General features: G+C 35.9%; 2 protein-coding genes across 3 annotated transcripts in view; both read left to right on the forward strand.

Moving 5' to 3' along the window:
* Positions 1–9,179, forward strand: part of LOC120335121 (uncharacterized) — a 23,087-nt gene extending 13,908 nt beyond the window's left edge. Inside the window, exons 16-26 of one of the 2 annotated variants that reach the window (XM_078113090.1) lie at positions 255–405; positions 1,121–1,247; positions 1,556–1,761; positions 2,350–2,605; positions 3,428–3,669; positions 4,410–4,626; positions 5,752–5,982; positions 6,353–6,553; positions 7,143–7,291; positions 7,956–8,091; positions 9,039–9,179. In XM_078113090.1, the coding sequence (XP_077969216.1) occupies positions 255–405; positions 1,121–1,247; positions 1,556–1,761; positions 2,350–2,605; positions 3,428–3,669; positions 4,410–4,626; positions 5,752–5,982; positions 6,353–6,553; positions 7,143–7,291; positions 7,956–8,042 (1,867 nt within the window). In that variant the 3' untranslated portion in view covers positions 8,043–8,091; positions 9,039–9,179. The remainder of the gene's footprint in view (positions 1–254; positions 406–1,120; positions 1,248–1,555; positions 1,762–2,349; positions 2,606–3,427; positions 3,670–4,409; positions 4,627–5,751; positions 5,983–6,352; positions 6,554–7,142; positions 7,292–7,955; positions 8,092–9,038) is intronic. The other variant, XM_039402616.2, reaches the window with a different exon arrangement.
* Positions 8,867–14,543, forward strand: LOC120335082 (protein mono-ADP-ribosyltransferase PARP14-like). Its single transcript, XM_039402582.2, has 6 exons — positions 8,867–8,910; positions 9,039–9,234; positions 10,655–10,823; positions 11,420–11,556; positions 12,235–12,409; positions 13,439–14,543. The coding sequence occupies exons 1-6, from the start codon at positions 8,867–8,869 to the stop codon at positions 13,720–13,722; spliced, it is 1,005 nt and encodes a 334-aa protein (XP_039258516.1). The 3' UTR covers positions 13,723–14,543.
* The last annotated feature ends 1,663 nt before the right edge of the window (positions 14,544–16,206 follow it).

The following is a 16,206-nucleotide window of genomic DNA, read 5'->3' on the forward strand; positions in this document are numbered from 1 at the left end:
TTATGGATGTTTGCTCCATGCTGACATGTGTTTGGATTATGCCACTGAGTAAAATCAAACACATACAATTTGTGTGAAAGTTTGTTAAAAGTGAGATAAAAGTGATGAATTTTGGATGTCTTACTTAATAGACTCCAATTCCATACTTTGATTATCAAAACTACGACTATGGTAACTTGTTTTATTTTCAAACCTTGACTGCCTTAGATTAGGGAGTTCAATCCATTTGACACATTATGCTGCTTTATTGACAGAATTCCTACAAACTGTGGAATCTTCTCTGAGCTTCAAGTAAAGCTCAACAAAATGCAATTAAAACAAGATGATAAAAACCACAGTGTGACATTGCAAGGAACTGAAGCTGATGTTTCGAAGATTCAGATTGATGCTTTGACTGTATTAAATGTTGGTCATGAATTTTTTTATTATTTGTTAGGGTAGCATAACATAATTTCCACAAATCGGTGCGGCGAAAGCATGCAAGATTACTAAAGTTAATACACCATAATCTGAGTAGGTTTAAATTTGGTTGAAGTAGACATAGCTACCATTGAAATTATTCACTAGGAGGGAATCTATATCAAACCAGTACTGTGGGCAAAGCACTTCTCCCTGGTGCCTTGACATGATGCTCTGTGGACCTCCAGCTATCTTACCTGTTCTATCCTGGACAACATTAAATGTAAAAAGTTGCTAATTATATACAAGTGTTTGATTGTGAAAATAAGATGTTCATCATATTTGTATCGTCTATTCTGGCAGGTTTGAATCTTGTGTAAGATCAATATTAGCAAGATCATTGCTGAAAATAGCATTTCTGTAAGATCAAGAATATTTGAGTTTATACCTATGAAACAAATCGCTTAGCTTTTCCCATACACAACATGTACTGGTATCCAGGCAAAAGACAAAGATTAGGATGGTATATTGGTAACTGTCTTCCCATCCCCTGGGTAATTTATTAAAAAAACGTATATTATTGTTATATTGTATATAAACTGGTATCAAGAAAATAGTGATTGGATTCTCATACAAATTCTTTTCAGGTTTCAGGATGAATATCCATTCCAATTCTTTTCCCAACATTCAATTCATTGATGAATTCCTTATTTCATAACAGACTGTCGAAAAAAGAAAATTATCAGATGTAGATGATAGCATAGTTAGATATTTATTGGAATCATCATCTCAGTCTAACATCATCATATCAAAAATACAAGACAAATTGAAGATCGATAACATTAAAGGCAAGACTAACTACTTATCCTTCAAATAATATTAGTACATGTCGAATAAAGTTGTATACTCCTGTTATATAAGATTATTCTCCGTAAATTAATTCAGATAAAGCAAAATAAAATTGAACAAATTTGGTTTAAATATCGTGTCGCAAACGTTAGCGAACACTTGCCACCGCCCCTCTGATTAGCCTATGTTAGTTCAAATCCCATGTGGGATAATTAGGAGCTAGCAGGTGTTGTCTTATCGACTTTGCCCTCTTCTGAAATAAATATTAAAATCACAATATGATTTCAAGCAACTAAATTACTTACAGCTTCTCTTGAAATTGATGATGACGAGCCTTGTTTGGGAGTTCGGTCAAATGACGATTCCCAAAAAGCCATTCGTATTATTAAAGAAATGATCGCCACAGAAACAATTAAAACAGACCAATCAGGATCAAGTCTGGTGAAAACTCCTACATGGAAAGGATTTCAACAAAATTCTAAAAAAACCGAAATATACAGACTTAATAAAAAAGTAGGAGAAAAATACACTGTTTGAAAATGTGTATTAAATAGATAGGATTTAAATATCTATTTCTGGGGGAAAAATTGTGAATAAGATGGCTTAATTATATGGCCTCAACGCTGTGTAAGGTGGTTCGGCTGGTCGGTTACGACTTCCTCCATCATTAAGTCTATGCACCTAAAAGTAAATAAATGGCTAACTAATTCCAGACCAGACATGGACTGGTGACCGGACAAGAGATCGTGGTTCATCATATGATTAAGTAAGTTGTCTCACCAGCTTCCCTGGGATAAATATGTAAATTCTATCCCGTTTTTAAGGCCACATCAGAAGCCATCACTAGGTGTCATTCTTAATCACTACATAAATTAACGGTGATTATTATACCATAATGCATTTATTCTTCCACTGTCATTTATTGGTCTATTTTTGTTAACGTATTTGAAAAAATAACCGATTGGAGCCAGTAGAAAACAAAATTACCGGTAGGTATTTTAATTGCAATTGTAATCTTTGGGAACAGGCCACAAATGCTGAAAGCTTGAGAACAAGTGACCCAAAATTACAACTAAAATGATTTTTATGTTCTTTTTTCAGCCAAATCAAAGTCACATATTAGTATCAGAACTCTCAGAATTAAGACTTTCGAAAAAGAAAATGAACTCATTCCTGGATGAAAATTCTATCAAGTGTATTTACATTTCAATGAAGTACGGAGAAGCAAAATTTATTGTGGAAAGATCTGGAGAATTTTCTTTTAAGAAATGTAAACAGAAATCAATAAAATGTAGTTTGACTCCTGAAAATGGAGGTGGATTATGCATTGAAGGAAAAAGCGAACCTCTTGAAGATGGTGAGGTTTATTGCGGGGGGGAAATAGAGGATTTTAAATGATGGTGATGGCCAGGTGGTGTAATAAATTGGATGGGCAATGCGGAACTGCTAATATTCTGATTCTTCTAAGTAATAGCAGCCTAATAAAATAATGGAATTTAAAGTGATAATTCGACTTAATCATATGGCAAACCACGCCCTCACTTCTGGTTACCAGTCCATGTCTGGTATGGGATTAGTTAGCCAGTTATTTGTTTTCAGATACATGGACTTGATGTGGAGGAAGCTGTAACCAACCAGCAGTTACATGAACCACCCTTCGGCGGTGAGGTGTCTAGCAATCCTCAGGCACATAATTATTCTCTCGTGGGATTTGAACTTGCAAATCCACGCAGGGTAATCAGAGGTGCAGTGGTGAGCGTATTTCTACGCTTAGCATGATGTGCACACCACAAAGTCCTTGTTCACATATCGTCAGATTCAGATATTAGTGACTGCATGTAACGCCCTTGTTCGTGGCAAAAGGTGTGAATAAGAGTCATAGAAAAAAACTACGCATACTCATGGGGTTCCCCCCTTATTTGTTCAGACGCATGGACTCGATGATGGAGAACCCGTTACTGACCAGTGGTTCGTGATAAGAAGTCTGGCAATTCTTTCGCAAATAATTATACCTTTTAGGTTTCAAGAGTTGTGATGACAAGCATATTCCTGATGCTTGGCGTGATGCAGCATGTGTCAAGGCATATTATTAGGCTTCTTCTCAACTTTCTATTCCACTAGAATAAATATAAAAAAATCTCATTGCGCTATTTTAACTTGATGTCTGATATGTTTACAGCACATGCGGCACTAAGTCTTCTTCAAAATCGAGTAATTGAACAGACAACCAATCTAAATATCGCTGGGATCAAGGAATATTATCAAACTGGAGGCGGGAAAAAGTTTTTATCAACAACTGGAAAAATTCACAATTGTATCATTTTAATGTCTCCATTCTGTGAGGAATGGGTTAAATTCAACCCAGAGGCCAGGCAGCAAGCTCCTGTTCCAATACCGAGAAGATGGAGGCCTTCTTCTTCAGTGAGTGTAAACATTTGTTTTGTCTATCTATAGTTAATCAGCGATGGCAATTTATCCAGATACTAGTACTTCTATCTGTAAACAATCTGTAAATTATCATCCATAACCTTGGGAAGACCAGCAAACAACCTCATTTACCAAAAGATATTTTTCTTCTGGCTGTAAGCGGTGACATGCACCTCACTACAACTTCTGTAAGATTCAAATCTGCAGGCTCAGAATGGGTACTCGATAATGAGAACACATACCTGGTACAATGCCTATTACAAAGTTTCAAAAATTGATTATTTAACTCTACTTAGCTTACACTTTTATTATCTTTTCATGTAGGATACAAGGGCACAACAATTGACTTCTGTGACCTTGGCAAATTCATCAGTAACCTTGACTGTTTGAAAAGTTCCACTAAAAACCAAGATTCTATATTAAAAAATGTGTATTGTTTATATATAACCAAACACTTATTAAGTTTGCTGCTATTTTTAACTTGTTACACTTTAAAGATCATTTGTTTTTTTACTATTATTAGGTTTGCTTTTACATATATATATATATATTAAACAATTCAGACAAGAAAAGACAATTTCACTATTGTACTAGAGGTTCCTTGAGCTTTTATATGTTTCATTGGAGTTCCACTCCACCAAAAAGATTGAAAACCACTGCTAAAACGAACTATAGTGTGAAATTACATGTTAGTAAAACTGGACTCAATTCAATATAAACTGTTTTTTTTACAGGCATTTACAACCGAATTCAACAAGCAATCACCTTCTGCTGCTTCTTCATTGTATTCCAATCCACCCACTACCTCAAGCACTTCTCTTCATCAGAAAATAAATTCATCTTCAGCCAAATTTGGCTCTGTTGTTGTGTCAGTTTATCAAGGAGACATAACAACTCAGAATTGTGATGTTATCGTCAACAGCGTACATTCAGGCTTTGACCTTACTAAAGGTGGGGGTTGAAGATTTTTTATACAGATTATCTGAATAATGATTGCTCTGCTACTGTAGATTGGAAGGACCAGAATCTTTTCAGTTCAGCATTGTCCACTCGAAGTTTTACACTCTTTGCACCTAATATCTTGGATTAGCGATTGTCCAACATTGTTAAGTCTAACTATGTGCCTATTGTGTCATTGTTTGTGTGTAGTTATGGTATTACCAAGCTCCTTGTGTTTCCTACTTAATATAAATTCTTTGGGTGGTGTGCATAGGATTTTAACCCAAAACCTTTGACTAATAACAACATTGTTATCTAGTCTAACGGCTCAGGTTCCAAATGGCGACTTCATAATAGCGACGTAATCAAGTGAGTCACTGTCAAAACAGCGACTGACATGATGGCGACCGCATTAAAAGAGCGACTGTTATGATAGCGTTAGGGTTGGGGTTGGTCCAAATAAAATGCTGTTTTAAAGTCCCTTTGGGTTTCAATCTTTCACTACGCAGTGTTTGCCTGTTTGTGAGTGCATACGTGTGTAGAGAGGTCCCTAACCCAAAAACGAGTTAAATCGCTATTATAACAGTCGCTGTTTTAATGCGGTCGCCATTATGACAGTCGCTGCGGTTTCAACACAGAAGAACGAATGTTGAAATTTTAAACCATTTTCGCAAAGAAATAAATGCTCCTAAGCTGGTTTTCTAATTGAAGTATGAAGCTATATTATTCAAAGTATTTCAATAAAAAACTACGAGAGTTTATAAATGAAAAATACATGTTGTTTTTGACTACACAAATCAGCCTTTCAAATATCACTCTTTTTGGTTAATAGGTAGAATAGGATTTTCATATTTACCCTGAGGAAAGAAAACTAATTTAATGGCTCAATCATATGGCATACAATAGCCTCTCATCTGGTTTCTCGTCAATACCAGCTATGGGATTAGTTAGCCAATAATTCGTTTCAGATGCATGGACTTGATGGCGGAAGACACCGAAACCGACCAGCAGTTGGTGAGGAGTCCAGCAATGCTCTCGCATATAATTATTCCTCATGAAACTCGAACTTGTGTAACGTAATCAGAGTATTACAAAACCTAATGAGTTTTATTGCAGACAAGAATTTATCCTTTCTAGGAATGATTTCATCTAAAATCTTACAAATGGGCGGCCAACAAATTCAAACAGAAGCTTCTACTGGAAAAGGGTATTACGTGATAACTTCGGGTGGAAACTTACCTTGCGGACGTATCATACACTTGGTGGTACCAACTGATGTCAAAGATCTTGTGAAGAAACTCGTTGAGATTTTTGATGCTGTGGAGAAATGCCAACTTTCTTCTGTTTGCATTCCTGCTTTAGGAACAGGTAAGTTAATAAGTGTATAATGAATGCATGGGTTGAGTACTCTTTCAGCGCTATATTTAGATATTCTGAATGGAATTGTAGTAATACTTTGAACTCATAGGATTTACATTTTACATATTTATCCCAGGGATAAGATGGCTCAATCATATGGCAAACCTCGCCTCTCGTCTGGTTACCATTCCATGTCGGGTATGGGATTAGTTAGTTATTTGTTTGAGGAAGCATGGACTTGATAGTGAAGAAAGCCGTAACCGACCAGCAGTTATGTGAGCACAGAGTAATCAGAGGTGTGGTGGCGAGCGTATTCCTGGTATTAAAATAACATTCCTGTTTAAAATAATTTACCAACGGTCATTTCGTTTTTATTTAGGAAAGCTCAAAATGGATAGCGCAACAGTTAGTTCAGTGATGCGAGCATCCATTGAAAAATTTGTTCAATCAAATCCGAGATATCTCCAACAAATAAACATTGTGATTTATGATCAAATTATGCTGCAAAATTTTATCGATGCAATTGTAAATGACAGCACGAAGAAAAAGGGCTCTTTGACAAGAATGGGCTTATATGGAAGTAAGTGATGACTTTTTTTTTTTTATTACTTCAATGTTGTATCCATTTGATGCGTTAGGACATTAAAGAGTTCCATCATACCAATCTAGGGTTCTGCGATTTACATTTAAGTATGACAGTTGATACCAATATATTTATAATACCTTTGGTTTGCCAATATTATTAGACTTTAAAGTTTGTTTTGTTTCACCCTTATCAGGTTATTTTATATATATTTATGGTTTATATCATGGGTGCAACATTTTTGTCAGTGGGCCATATAACTAACAGATATCTAGCTGGGTCACACAAAAAATTCAGCAGGAAAGAGGATACGGCTACCGATTAGCCTTACAGTAAAAAATGCACTGGGCTAAATGGTAAAAGATTTGAAGCAGAAACAAGAGCAAAAAACATTATGTATTTTTACCCATGTGAGTGCTGGTTTAAACTTAAACCATCAGATTTTATGATTTTATGCCTAATGAGGAAAATTATATTAGTTTAATTGGTGTTCAGCTTCTCCAAAAATGTTAAAATCATTGTTCTAACCAATAAAAAGTCACATCTTACTATTTGTGGATTTCTGACTCTGAATAAACCCATCTAGGTTTCTTTTCAGCATTTTCAGGTTATTATACATCTTCATCATCAGCACCATCAGAAGCCAAAGGTTGGTTTCCTCCTAAGCAGCAACAACATAAAGATGATTTCTTAAATTTATACTTTTATTCAACCAGTGAAACAAAGATACAGCAGGTTGGTTCATTGTTCTATGATTTCCTTCATTGGTAGTAAGTACCTTTGGACAATTTATAAATTTGCTGTGTACTCCCAAATCCGCTGATATGTCTTGAGTGCAGTGATTGGACAAAATGAATCATGTGATCTATGATTATAGACGTGGTAGTTACTGCAGTTGTAATTGAAGACTGAAGCTTCTACCAGGCTGAAGATTTGACCTCGTAGAGAATTCTCAAACTCAGGTCTTCGAATTATTAAAATCAGTTGATCAAAAATATTTCGAGGCAAGTTGGAAGTTATAGAAAAAATATCCTTATACTTAATCGAATGTACCCCTTGGAAAATCGAACTGTACCTCTGGGGGTACATGTTTGTGAACCCCTTTGCTATGCATTAAAAAATGTTGATTGTTCTTTTTGAGGAACACATGGTTGCATCTTGGAGGAGGGGGGGGGGTGTAATTAACCATGAGAGGATTATTCTCCTCATCTACACAGCCTGGTTCATGTTAATACACGAGTGTCTAATACGGTTTTTAAATCTGCTTTCTTCGGAAGCAACAAGGCAGTTCTTTGCAGGCCACTGGCAAAATTCTTGTGGATTCTTAGGATGCCACTATGCCATCACGTTTATTTTTATGTAGAAGTAAATAAACTACATTATTTATGACTTATTTCAGGCTATTAAGAGTGTCACTGAGGAAACAAACAAGGGATTAATGACAATGCAATTGGTAGACTATCGTCATGGGAACTATTTGAAATAAATGAGGTTGCCAAGAGAAACAAGGTCACTATTTCAGATGAGTCAAACATGTGAGTGTACTGATATTAGATAGGATTTGTGTATTCATCCCAGGAATTAATAAAGTTGAAAGGATAGCGTAATCATATGCCTAACCATGCCCGTTCGTTCAGTTCCCAGTTGATTTCGCGTTTGGGAACAGTTTATCAGTTATTTGTTTTAGACTTGATGGAAGGTTGAGGGAATCTTTGTAGGGAATAACCATGTTTTTTCATACGAGCAAGATCTTAGATAAATAGATGTTTATTTTGATAACACCGTAATACACAAAATATTGTGTGCCCACTTCCTAGCACACTTGAAGAATTAAGCAAAATAAACAAACATATATACAAGGTTTTGATCGAAAATAAACATACAAAAATAATGGAAATGTTTCGGGCTGTTGTAATTTACACTTGTGTCGCCTAGATGTCTGGTTTACATAGTGATCAATTTTTTGTTTCATCTAGAGTTCTAGACTGAGGGTAGGCCAGTGGTTCTCAAACGATGAGGCACGCCCTACGAGAAGGGTGTAGAAAATTTTTTGAGAGGGGGTGAATCCAATATTTCTTGAATTTGATTTTGCCCAAATTTCACTTGTTTTTAAAATATTTTATTTATTCCATTATTTACGTTCCATCCACATATTTTCAAAGTGTTTTTTGAATAAAATATACTTTCGCCTTACTATCTAATATTTGTAGCTTATTATTACCTATTTATTTTTGATTTGTTTTATCAATTGACAAATACTGAAAAGGTGACGCAGATTAAAAAGTTTGGGAACCACTGGTTTAGACCACAATGGCCAGTAATTTTCCTTTAATGCATACAAAGATTGTGAATCAGTCTGTGCACACACAAAATAGTCTATGTACCTCTAGTACCTCCTAATATATTCTGGTAGTTCATGCCAACTAACTCACACCAGGAATAATTTTTATTTTCAAATTTCGATTTTAATATCAAAATTTAGATATGTAAAAAGATTGTCAGTTGAAGGCTTGACAGTGACGGTTTTCAAATCTTGTGATGAAATTAAAACTGTTCTAAAAGACTTCGTAGCTGCTGAAGCTTTATCACAGTACGTTACATGGCAGAGACAAACTTCTTCAAACATGTGGGATAACTTTCAACCTCGGTCTGCTCACGTCTTAGAAGTTGCTTTCAAGGTATATAAGAAAATATGTGTATATGAATGAAAACTTGATTAAACTGTTATCTTAAAATTGCCAAATCTCCCCTGTACTAACTGTATAAATCCCACGTCTTATGCCGACCCTCCTAATCATTTTCTTTTTGTAGATACAAGTTTGTGAATAAAAAACTGATAATGAACACTGAAATCTTGATTTGTGGTGTCCCAATAGTCCAGACTGAATTCCATGGCAGGTACACGCCCGAGGGCGCTAGCGCTCTGCCAAAATGCAAGCGAGCGAATTCAATTTGGCACGTCGAAAATTTGCAATTGCTCACCAATGAAAATCGGTATAAATGGTTTTTAAACTAATAATTCAGTAATTTAATGATGCCAAAAAATTGTAGCTCCACAATTGTTGACTACGGCCTGATCGAAAAATGCGAAGCAAAAATGACCACATTTAATAATTGCTTGGCGGTATGGTGCATTGTGTTGAATGATGGGAATCCCGTGAGAATAGTTATGGGAAAAAAGATCGCTTGACTCCTTGCCGACGCTTTTCATTCACGGCTCTGATTCAGCGTATTGTTTATCCAATAATTTTACGCAAAAACACTCCCAAAATTAATGTCAAAGTATAGAAATAATGTTTGGGAGTCAACGGTCAAATGTCATTTTTGCTTGGTTCAACGTATTTTTTCATCCATTAATTTTACGCGGATGTACTGTACAGTAACGGTATCTAAAGTCTCACAGACATTCTCAAAATTAATGACAATGTATATGAAATAATGTTGGGGGTCAAAGGTCAAACGTCCATTTTGCTATGATTCAACGTATTTTCCCTCCAATAATTCTACGTAGAAAACACTCTCAAAATTAATAACAATGTATAGAAATATTGTTCGGAGTCGAAGGTCAAACGTCCATTGTTGTTCTGATTCGACGTATTTTTATCTAATAATTTTACGCGGATGTATTGAACAGTCTGACAGTATCTAAACTCAAAGTCAGTTGCACGCAGGCGCAGTCTTTTTGCATGCTGTGAGTTATAATTGAAGGCCAGGAATTCTGATTTGCACACAGGAATTTTTGATTGCACGTCCGATTTCTCGTTCAAAAAGGCCATGAAATCCAGACTGGCCAATGATGTGAACTCTACTCGTTTCATATTTTTTCTAAATCATGACACACATGAACGTGAAGTATTGTGAGTGGGACATGAATTTTTGGCTGGTTCACGTATCCGTTGTTCAGTTATAGCTTCCTCCACTAATAAGTCCATGCATCTAAAGCAAATAAATGGCGAAATAATACCATACGTAACATGGACTAATACCCAAACAAAAGGCTTTGGTGCACACATGCCTGTCTTATCAGGTTTAAATATGAAAATCCTATTCTAACCTTCATGACAAAAACAAAAATATTGTTTAATTTTTTTAAACCAGGCTCGCGATGGCAACAAAACATATCCGATATTGAACAGAATAAACGTTCCTTACTTCAAAAACAATGCACTGCACAGGACTATCGTCGACCTTTCTACCTTAGAGAATGGCATGCATGGCGGCAATCCACCAAAAGTTCGAAGAAAAATAAATGAAAAAAGTGCTGACGGTTGGTAGAAATTTAATCAATTTCATATATAGGCCTTATCCCAAGAGTGAGCAAAGTTTTTTTAATTGCCGAATCAAAGAATTTTCTTTTGCAATAGACGCATTGATAAAAGAGCTCAATTTTTTCCAAATTTCTTCTAGGTATTTATGTGGTGACGAATTTATTAGAGGCTGACATTGTTGAACTGGAGATGACAAAAAACAATAATATTATGTTATTAAATAAAGTTCAAAAACGAATCTAAATTTTTATGCAAAAATTTTCTCCAAGAGTTCTTCAAGGTTTGCGCAAACTAACTTGGTTTGCCGCATGTGGCTCATGGTTTGTCTATTTCTGCTTTAGCCTGATATCCATTTAAATAATTTATGTGATTTAAAATTCTCCCAGCACACATTTACAAATTTTATTCTGCTAGAATTATCAATATTCTTTCAGAAAGTCCATGCATCTGAAACAAGTAACTTGCTAACTAACCCCATTTCTGATATGGACTGGTAACCGGACGAAAGGCTATGGTGTGTTGTATGATTAAGCTGTCTCATCGGCTTTCCTGTTTCATGGGATAAATATGTAAATCCTATCTTATCTTTTGTAAGATGTTTTACCAGACTATTGGTCTGACATGAAAGGACAACAACTGATAAAAGTTAAGTTAAGTTCAACATCTAAAGAATATCAAACAGTTTTCACAAAATTCATAGCATCGGGACAATTTCATCAAAATATTATTCATGTAAGTTCAAATTATATTTTGGATTTGTAAGTATTTCACTTTACTAAAGCTAGGTTCATACTACTAGGGTACAATGGGCCTGATGCGGTTTCTCCACGCTAACCCTCACCCAACCTAGAGAGGCAACAGAGCGGTTATTCGGAGGTCATGAGCAAAGACCGAACTAGTTATATGACTGTAATTCGTTTAATTTTTTGACTGTAAAGCACATGCGGGACATAAAATAACTTATAGAAACCCCTTAGAGACAAAACTAGGTATTTATAGAAAAGGGCGAGGGGCCTCAAGTGTTGAAAGTCTTCGGAAGTGGGCCACAGAGCATGCAAGTTTGAGAAACAATGAATTTTTAGGTTTTCCAAGGAATGTTGATAAGATGGCTTGAACTTATGGCAACCTTGCTTGTTATCTGACTACTTGTACAGAGAATAGTCCACTAATCATATGTTTTAAAGCAGCGACTTGATGCTGGAAGATGCCATAACCAATCACATACATGAACCACCCCATGTCGGCAAGGATTCCAGCAATCCTCTCGCACATAATCACATTAGATTCAAATCCGCAATCCCATGGTGGGTTCTTGGTGTAGTGATGATAGGAGTGTTGCTAGTATTCAGCAAGATGCACAGTCAAGACCAAACCAGAAGGACTTAATATTTGCAGACATTTAACTTTCAGATTGAAAGAATACAGCATGTATATTTGTATAAGCAATATGTCGCCAAAAAGGCTGAGGTAACAAAGAAACTCCAAGGATCGGGAGTTCAAGTAGAGAGAGAATTATTCCACGGAACGACTGATGATGATAAAATAATTCAAAATGGATTCGATAGAAGCTATGCTGGAAAAAATGGTAGGCATGACGCATGATGTCGAAATTTGATTCTTTGTCTGATATTTCTGTCGCAAGAGTAGGTTTGTGTGAATGGACCTATTTTGTGCACTTGTTTTGATGACGTCCTTTGGGCTTTAGCTAACATTCAACATAGCTGTTATAGTGCCATCCTATTCAGTGCCAGTTGAGTATTTATATCCGGCTTTGAAAAATGCAAAACCAATTTTAAAACTTACATTAGAGATTTAAAACAAGCAGATTTATACATTTCTTTTGAAAAACATTATTCTTAAGATTCATAAATGCAGAAGAGGAAAAATAAAATACATTTATAACTGATATACTTTATTGTAATTTTATCTATTGAGACCAATTTATTTGGCCCTCAAACGACAGTGCCAAACACACCCTACTCAAACTCTTGTGATTGGGATTTTGACTTGCACATTTAAATCTATATTATTGAAATACGAATTTTTTTAAAATTAATTTATAGATCGGTGACAAAATTTCCACACCATTGTTGTCCTTATTGAAAAAGAAACACATCTTGTAAAACAGTATTGTTATAAAGATCTTCAGTAATGTGATACCACTACCTTCCCTAATCAAACTGACATGAACTGCTTTGGCATTATAGTCTCAGTAGCTCAGTTGGGTTCGGCGGTGTGGAGCATTGTGCTAAACGTTATGAATACGCTTGCCACCGCATCCCCGTGGGTTCGCTGGTTCGAATCTCATGCGAGGTGATTATATGCGATAGGATTGTTGGAATCCTTGCCGCCACCTCTGGATGGTTACGGCTTCCTCCACCATCAAGTCCATGCTTCCGAAATACCTAGCTAACTAATCCCATACCCGTTATTGACTATTACCAGAAGTGAGACGTGATTCACCATATGATTAGGCCGTCTTATTGGCTTTCCTCTCCACCGGGATAAACTTCATTCCGAGATCAATCTGCTTTATTTCAGGATGTACGTATGAACTTGCTTTGAGCGAATTTCCTTAAAAAAATAAATTATAATGGAATGAATTTATTAACAGCTACTTCTTATGGAAAGGGTGTTTATTTTGCTCTGAAAGCAACCTATTCTCAACGTTATGCTCATCCAAATAGTAGAGGAGAAAAAAGAATGTTCCTAGCCAATGTCGTTACGGGATATTACTGCCAAGGATATCGAAGCATGGTCGCACCACCTCCAAGAACCAACAGTAACATTAAGAATGATCTGCATGACAGTGTAGTAGATCGCATCTCTGCTCCTACGATATGGGTGATATTTAAAGATGCAAGTGCTTATCCCACATATCTAATCACATTTAAATAGTTTTTTGGGACCTCCCGGAGTATGCGCACCAAGTTGGCGCACAACCTGAACTCAGGATATGTACCAGGTTAGGCTTCAGGTTATGTATGACGTGTATCTAATCATTTTTCATTCATCAAAGTTAATTATATTTTACATAATGGTACTGGGAGACTAACTCACCTGTGGAGACGTCTCAAAAGTACTTTGTCCCACACTTGTACTGCACTTACCCCACTTGCCACACTTTTCCTGATTATAGGAATCCTGCTGCATATATATACTTCAACCATTTTCACATGTTTTTTATCAATCCCAACCTAGAACATACCACGAATCTCACTCTATACACTTATTCTAATCCATTGCAAAAGTTTTAAAGCTAACTAAATTTGCCACAAGTTTCATATTCTAGCCCATTACATTGGTACAAATGGGGACAAGGGGTACAACAAATAGAAATGGGTCAAAGTGGACTTATCTATGCAGTTAGAGCAGAATCTGTCACTTATGAGTCATGAATTTGCTGTCACTGTTTAATTCTTTGCTTTCTTTTAATTATATTCCAGTAATTATGTAGAATGCTTAGCTTTGTATCTAATAATGAACGATCCATCAAACTGTTTTTATCAAAAATAAACAGTGTATAAACATATTTACAGTAGTTAGTGATAATTTTTGGTTTTGCAATTTAAAAAATATTATGAATTTTGCAATCTTTGTTTATATTTATTTTTTAATTAATTCTTATTTAAGCCTGATTGGTATTTACTGTTTCAGCCGAGACTGGAATCTGCACTTTCAATACCTCATTTGCATAAACGAAAAATGATAATATAACACGAAATAAATTGTGGTGGTCCATGATATATGTAATAAGCTGTCTAAATTATAAAAATGATTCATTTATTCTTCTATCCAGAAGTTGAGTGTTATCAGATTAATTTTTATAGATAGGCTGCCGTAGTTCGCTTTCAAAAACAATTTTGCGTAAATTTTTGATTGGCGGCATGCAATTTTCTTTTTGTCAATGCCCTTCAACTCAGTGTGTAGAAAATTGGATAGATAATGCTGAACTGGGAAGATTCCTTCAGAAATATCTCTTCGTATCAGTAGGTCAGTAGTACGGTCCCTTGTTAGTAACGGAGACGTAGTACAAAAAATAAATTTGCAGTATATATGCAACTCAACTGTCCTGCCAATGTCAGTGATCTCGAAATTAAAGAAAGTCACTAAAATAACTAAATCCAACATTCCCAACCGGGGAGGATCCCGATAAAGTGATAAAGTAATTTTGTCGTTCTTGAAGAATAATTTTGCTTTCTATTTGCAGGCGTTTTGCTAACATCTTTGTGCTCAATACTTTCTTTGCATAGTTAGGGAGGGATAAAGAGTTCTAAAATAGGCGGAGGCAGAAATTTAACGAAAAAGGTTGAGAACCACTGAACTAAATCTGGTGGAAAAAGCACGAACCAATAGCCAGTTAGGGAATTATTTCCGAGTATCCACGGTGAACGATTACAAAGTGTATAGGATGTTGATTGCAAAAGAGCGTAACTTAGTTTAGCATGTCCACTCCGTGGATAATAAACTCCAGGCTATCATTTAAACGAGGGTTGTGCAGCAGGCAACGCGGGCCATTCTTCTTTTTCTCAGTGCCGATATTACCGTAAGGCTAAGTGATAGCCACATTCTCTTATCTTGCTTTCTTGATAATTTTTGTGTGGCCCAGCTAGATGTTTGAAGCATACCAGTGGTTCTCAACCTTTTTCAGTTGGCGGACCGTAAATTTCAAAACAAATTTTGCGGACCGGCGGACCTTCAAAATTGACCAAAAATGTCATGAACACAAAACATAATCAGATGAATGCAATTATGACAAAAGTAGGCGGTGAAGAAGAAGACAATCCAATTTACTGAGAAATTTGCTGCTGTCTTTTTGATATAATACGTGTTAAACGGGGTTCTAATGACTGTTTCTGCAAGGCGAAGTAGAGCGTTGACTTCCACACGATTTCTCTGTTTGGCCTTGATGGGAGTTATCTAACCTTAAGCTGGTACACATACTACGGGAGTATCGAAAGTTCTACATCATACACTGCCAAAACAAGGACAAATACTCTCCGGAAAATAAGAAATTTTCTAATACACGGCTCTTTGTTATTATGAAAGTAAGTAAAAATGAAATTTAAATAACTTCGGTTCTACCTTTGGTTCTTCGCGGTTTTTCACACAATAGCGTCAGCAACATGTGACCATAATCTTTCCCTGCAGCCATAACCAGGACTATAAAGAGAGCTGTGGAGTCGGGAAAAATTTACAGTCAACTGCGATTCCCGACTCAGGTACGAGAAAAATCTTTAGACCGGCTCTATCTCCAAACTCGGTGACAATCAGATTTCAAAAACGAAAACTTTAGCATATGCACGCCTTCTTAATATAAGACGTTTTCGACAAAGGAAATATTTAAGGGGGAACGAGATGACGCACTAGTAGTCTTACCAT

This window comes from Styela clava, chromosome 1 (genome assembly GCF_964204865.1).
Source record: "Styela clava chromosome 1, kaStyClav1.hap1.2, whole genome shotgun sequence".
In the NCBI taxonomy this organism is placed as follows: Eukaryota; Metazoa; Chordata; class Ascidiacea; order Stolidobranchia; family Styelidae; genus Styela; species Styela clava.

Excerpts from the sequence above, each read along its gene's own strand:
- LOC120335082 (XM_039402582.2), top strand. The coding sequence starts at position 8,867 with ATGGCCAGTAATTTTCCTTTAATGCATACAAAGATTGTGAATCA. Across the intron at positions 9,235-10,654 it reads TCTTAGAAGTTGCTTTCAAG|GCTCGCGATGGCAACAAAAC; the intron begins GTATATAAGAAA and ends TTTTTAAACCAG. Across the intron at positions 12,410-13,438 it reads AAGCTATGCTGGAAAAAATG|CTACTTCTTATGGAAAGGGT; the intron begins GTAGGCATGACG and ends ATTTATTAACAG.